The sequence below is a fragment of the Otolemur garnettii genome, unplaced genomic scaffold, assembly GCF_000181295.1.
Source record: "Otolemur garnettii isolate 467f Iridium unplaced genomic scaffold, OtoGar3 scaffold00018, whole genome shotgun sequence".
NCBI classification, from domain to species: domain Eukaryota; kingdom Metazoa; phylum Chordata; class Mammalia; order Primates; family Galagidae; genus Otolemur; species Otolemur garnettii.
This window is the reverse complement of record NW_003852413.1, coordinates 14,546,537-14,552,573: the sequence shown is the minus strand read 5'-3', so window position 1 is coordinate 14,552,573 and position 6,037 is coordinate 14,546,537. Positions and strand designations below refer to the sequence as shown.

The window sequence follows — 6,037 nt, the reverse complement described above, 5'->3', positions numbered from 1 at the left end:
CCCAGGGGGACAGCTTGAGGCTCTGTCTCAAAAAAAAAAAAAAAAAGACTCTATCTCCAAAAAAAAGAAGTGGGTAACATGTCTTAAACTTGAACTTTGATCTTTTAAGTATCACAGTAAACTGAATTATGTCAACATTCATTGATTATGTAACATTTATCATGAGCCTTCTATGTGCCAGACTCTGTACAAAGTGCTAGGGCACATGGGTGAATAAGACATGATCTCTACCTCTAAGAAGCTTAGCACATTAACTGCTGTGTAAGTTGTATTTAACGCAGGTTTTTTTGAGCCTGGAGCCACATGTAAAGCATGTACAACTCACACATCTGTACCTTTGGAGCTGTAATAAAATACCATGGTCCCACGGAAAAAAAAATTTTTCTAATGTGGCAGTCGATATGTTAAACATCATAGGGAAAGATAGGTTTATAAATAAAAAAGTTTTACAGATAGTATTATGGCACAGTGTGCAGAGAGGAGAGTTCAGTATAAGGAGAGAGTTGATCAGTCCCACCAGGAGGAATTGATGAGTGAGGTGAGAGACCGACTGTGAGGAGTGTGAGCAGGGAGGGCAGTCTGAGCGAGGGCGCGGAGGCACCAGCTGACAGAGAACTTGAAAAGTTGACGGTGTGGGCCATAACAAGGTCTGTGCACCCTAGTAGTGAAAATTTTTAACTAAGTGGATTATGTCCAGACCTTATTTCACAAAGTCCCCTCTGGAAGTGAGTGTGGAGAATGGATTTGGAAAAATATAATTATGACTAGAGATGGGAAGACTAGTTAGGCGAGGGGCTGTATGGGTTTGGATTAAGGCAGTAGATGTGGGATTGAAGAAGATAGATGGAATGGAGTTGTTCTAAGGAAGGAAATCAAAGAATTCCGTCATTGATTGGATTTACGAGATAAAGATTCAGTTTAAAGAGTGAAAGAAAGGAGAGTAGAAGCTCTCGGGCTTTGTGACAGGTTGGTGTTGCTGTCAACCCTGAGAGACGAGGAGGGAGGTGCAGCTTTTTCAGAGAAGAGTTCCCTTTTCTCCCTCTCGGTCCTCTGCTGCCTTGTTAATAATATTAACATCGAGAATAGTGAAACGTAATTCCAACTTCTCAGGAGGACAAGTTGAGAGGATCACAGAAGTTCAGGATCAGCCTGGGTGACATGCTGAGATCAAAAACATGGAGTCTCTGTGTCTAACTTAAGCAGCATTTCCAGTGAAAATTTCCTAGGTTAGTTTGAACTTGCCTTTAGGTAGTTAGAAGGATAGTAAAGCGATGTGTTTTGACATGATCTCCAGTCATTTTTTGATTTTAGCCTTTAAAATATTAGTGGCTTGGCGCCTGTAGCTCAGCAGGTAAGATGCCAACCACATACACCAGAGCTGGCGGGTTCAAATCCAGCCCAGGCTTGTCAAATACCAATGACAACTATAACCAAAAAAAAAAAAAAATAGCTGGGCGTTGTGACGGGCACCTGTAGCCCCAGCTACTTGGGAGGCTGAGGCAAGAGAATCGCTTAAGCCCAAGAGTTTGAGGTTACTGTGAGCTGTGATGCCACGGCACTCTACCCAGGGCAACAGCTTGAGACTGTCTCAAAACAAAAGTTAGTGTCATAATTAGAAAAGCTTAACTTTAGATTCTTGGATTTAACAAAAATACTTCAGTATGGTTACAGTGTTTTTGCTTTTTTTGTTTTTTGCAGTTTTGACTGGGGCCAAGTTTGAACCTGCCACCTGCAGTATATGGGGCCAGTGCCCTACTCCTTGAGCCACAGGCGCCACCTAGTATAGTTAACAGTTTTAACCACTAATTTAGTTAACACAACATATATTTTGACCATATACTTAAATTCACATATAGCTACAGAAATAAAAATATTTATTTCTCATTATTGAAATTTAGACAACTAACTTAATTCCAGTGGTTGGCTATAGAAAAGTAAAGGCTCTAAGTCGGACATTTTAAATCAACTTATTTGGATATGAAAAGAAATGGACTTTAGCCTTATTGACCAATGTTATGTATTCTCCCTGCCCTCTTTTCTTTCCCCAGAATATTAGAATAATGGCCAAGTACTATACTAGGATAACAATGAAAAGAATGGCACAACTTCTGGATCTGTCTGTTGATGTAAGTATAAACATCCTTGTTTGAGTTATTTATAGCCATTTGAAAATCAATTGATTTGTAAAAGTTGAATGAGAAAATCCATTTTGTTTTATCATTTGATCTTATGTTTAGGTAATAGAAAATTTCCCAACCTATCTTGAGCCTAAACAACAAGTTTATAGTTACACTGATGTTACTTATGCTAGTTAAAATCTTCACTTAAATATGGTAGTTTTACACTGGTTAATTTGAAGTCCAAAGTGTATATATAACGTGTTCAGGTTTCCACAGAAACAAATTGTATAAATAAAATATGTGAGGAAATGTCGGCTGAAGTCCACCTGAAAAGGTCCCGGGACTTACTAGAGCAGTCTTATATCAAGTCTGTGTTTCATATTGACAAAATTGCCCACTCACAAAGACAGAGGAGTTACCCGAAATGTTTAGTAACGTCCCAAAAAGCCATTTCTGTCAGCAGAAGGAGTTGGGACAGTGAAGCTGATAGAGAAGAGTCCCGGGGCAGCTTCATGGTCGAGCTCTTCTCCTTTGTGAAGGAGTGGACCCGAGTCCTTAGGAGTCAGCTGTCTTGTCTGTGCCTGCAGAGTTGCCAAGTGAAAGAGCAGATGTTCTAACCCAGCATTTCTAGAAACAACCATACCTTATTGCCTTTTAAGAGGAAATACTGTAGGAAAGGGCATAGACCAGCTTGCTGGGTGGCCTGGGCTCTTGATGCCCATGGTATTTAGTATAGCAGGGAGGCAGATTCAGACTCAGTCCTGACTCTTGAGTGGACTCAGAATCTATTCATCCTCTAGTTTATCAGTAAAATAAGTACACTCATACAGAAAGTCCGCACTTGCTAACTGTTCATGAATGTTTTGTCCTGCATTTTCTTTTTTTTTTTTTTTTTTTTTTTTGAGACAGAGTCTCACTATGTCACCCTGGGTAGAGTGCTGTGGCATCACAGCTCACAGCAACCTCAAACTCTTGGGCTTAAGTGATTCTCTTGCCTCAGCCTCCCAGTAGCTGGGACTACAGGCGCCCACACCACAACGCCTGGCTATTTTCTTGTTCATTGTTGTCGTTGTTGTTTAGCTGGCCCGGGCTGGGTTCAAACCCACCAACCCTGGTGCATGTGGAAGGCACCCTAACCTCTGAGCTATGGGCACCAAGCCATTGCCCTGCATATTCTTAGATGAAGAGTTTAGAAAATGGTTTCCCTGGCTCGGCACCTGTGGCTCAAGCGGCTGAGGCGCCAGCCACATACACCTAAGGTGGCGGGTTCAAATCCCCAGCCCGGGCCCACCAAACAACAATAATGGCTGCAACTAAAAAATAGCTGGGCGTTGTGGCGGGCACCTGTGGTCCCAGCTACTTGGGAGGCTGAGGCAGGAGACTCGCTTGAACCCAGAAGTTGGAGGTTGCTGTGAGCAGTGAAGCCATAGCGCTCTACCCAGGGGGACAGCTTGAGGCTCTGTCTCAAAAAAAAAAAAAAAAAAAAGAAAAGAAAAGAAAATGGTTTCCCTAAGTTTTATTTATTGTCTATAATTAATCTGTCTTAACCCAATTTGTCTTTCTCTCTTACAGGAGTCAGAAGCTTTTCTCTCAAATTTAGTAGTTAACAAGACCATCTTTGCTAAAGTAGACAGACTGGCAGGAATTATCAACTTCCAGAGACCCAAGGATCCAAATAATTTATTAAATGACTGGTCTCAGAAACTGAACTCATTGATGTCTCTGGTTAACAAAACTACGCACCTCATAGCCAAAGAGGAGATGATACATAATCTACAATAAGGGTCTTAATGCTTTTAGAAAAGAATTAAAATTGGAAGTCATTAAAAAGAAAAAAAAAAGACTGTTATGGTGTATATGTTGGTTTTTTTCCTAATCTCAGTTTTTTTGTCTAAAATTTTAAAATAGTGAATATATTTGAGCCCTCTTTAACTTTTCAGTGCCCTGATTTCATTGTTAACTTTGCATTTGCAGGTGGTACAAAAATATAATGCATTTTTATTGTCTGAATACACAAAAAAGTGTCATAACTTACCCAGATATGTTTTTTTATCACTTGACACCTTTTTAGCTACTATTTGTTCTCATTCAACTAACAAACATAATAATAAAAACGTATATGCACGTTTACTTTCTATAGTTACTGCTGTTTCTAAAGAATTTGTGGGGTACTGATGTGACAAGTGCTTTTTAAATGAAACAAGTGCTGTTGTAAAGGTATCAGTCATTTAGTAGAAGAAAAAAACAACCTAGGATATACAAGAACACTTGGGATGGAGTTGTGATTTGTGAAGCATTTGTATTTTGCTATTGTGGCACGATGTCTTCAGACTGAGTATGGAACGATCTGGTAGGCTACGGAATTAATTTTTTTTTTTAAGTCAAACTTGTTTCATTTACAGTAGCTTGATTACTTTCACCTCCTTTGACTTGGCCAGTTGTTCAACAAAATCAAGGATGATGTCATGTTGACACCAGCTGTTGGGTATAAAATCCTCTCTAGAGGGGTAGTGACTTGGGGGGGGGGCAGTTCCCCCCTTTGTATGCATTTAAATTTAAAGCACAAAGTTGTTCTTATAAGACTTCTTTGTGGGCTTAACTGATAGGTCTAAGTACATCATTGATGTTCCAGAGTTTCATATGTGAATATTGGATAACCTAATTTTTTTAATGCTCAAATGACAAAAAGGAAGACTTTAGGATACCCTCATAGTAAATAGTATAGTATTAAAGCACTTTCACAGAATTAAAACAAAAGTAGTTTTACTATCAAAAGGAACATCTGAGATAATTGGTCTGAGCAATTTTTGGAAGTTTGGTGGGGTTTTTTTCCAGAGAAAATAGAAAAATGAAACAATGTTAGATTATTTTAAATGAAAAAAGTGTGAGGTCTACTTTTTTAAAATACCCAAATGAAGAGAAAAAGAATTAAACAGTTTAGAAGTGGCATTTCACAATTAATTTTCCATTTAATGCAGCATTGTCACTAAATTGTCCTATTACATGATCCCAGGGCTGGGGACAATTATGAGACCTCTGTAATATTTACGCTCTGAGTCACTGCTGTAAATAATGACATACAATATTAATCTAATTTTACTTGGGAACTTAAGGCTTTACTCACATTAGTAATTTCAACATCTGCTATCACTTATCTTTAAAACAAAAATATGGCAAGTTCAGAAACATTAGAAGTTAACACTAACAATAAGGATATGGTTTTAATTTTTTTTTTGGATGAAAAGGATGGAAGATAAAATTTTGCATTGTTAATTTATAAATAAAGTTGGAGCTAATTTGAATCTAGCCTCTCATTAACTTCCTCTTTCTAGAGACGCCTTGTCTTTGAGCTTGCCAGACCTGGACCGTTTAGCCAAGAATATTGCTGCAGAGATCTCAAAGGATCTTCCTTTGGTCCTTAACATGCCCTAAGCAGGTTCTTTGTTTATGTGGATTCCCTGTCTTTCCAACTGTCCCAGTGACCAGATCTCACTTGGCTTGATTAACTGTTCATCCCATATCTTGTTTTCACCTATCAAACATTTTATTTTATTATTATTTTTTGAGACAGTCTCACTGTGTTGCCCTCAGTAGAGTGCTGTTGCATCACAGCTCACAGCAACCTCCAACTCTTGGGTTTAAGTGATTCTCTTGCCTCAGCCTCCTAAGTAGCTGAGACTATAGGCGCCTGCCACAACGTTCCAGCTATTTTTTGTTGTAGATGCCATTGTTGATTAGTAGGCCCAGGCTGGGTTCAAACCGGCCAGCCCTGGTGTATCTGGCCAGCACCCTAACTGCTGAACTACAGGCACCAAACTTCACCTGTCAAACATTAATTAAGCAAACTTAAGAGTTACCAATTTCTTTTTTTTTTTTTTTTTTTTTGAGACAGAGCCTCAAGCTGTCCCCCTGGGTAG

General features: G+C 39.1%; 1 protein-coding gene across 1 annotated transcript in view; it reads left to right on the top strand.

The window, feature by feature from the left end:
• The window catches only part of PSMD12 (proteasome 26S subunit, non-ATPase 12), a 27,929-nt gene extending 23,685 nt beyond the window's left edge, over positions 1-4,244 (top strand). Inside the window, exons 9-10 of the mRNA XM_023511216.1 lie at positions 2,049-2,126; positions 3,693-4,244. Of these exons, the coding sequence (XP_023366984.1) occupies positions 2,049-2,126; positions 3,693-3,902 (288 nt within the window). The 3' untranslated portion in view covers positions 3,903-4,244. The remainder of the gene's footprint in view (positions 1-2,048; positions 2,127-3,692) is intronic.
• The last annotated feature ends 1,793 nt before the right edge of the window (positions 4,245-6,037 follow it).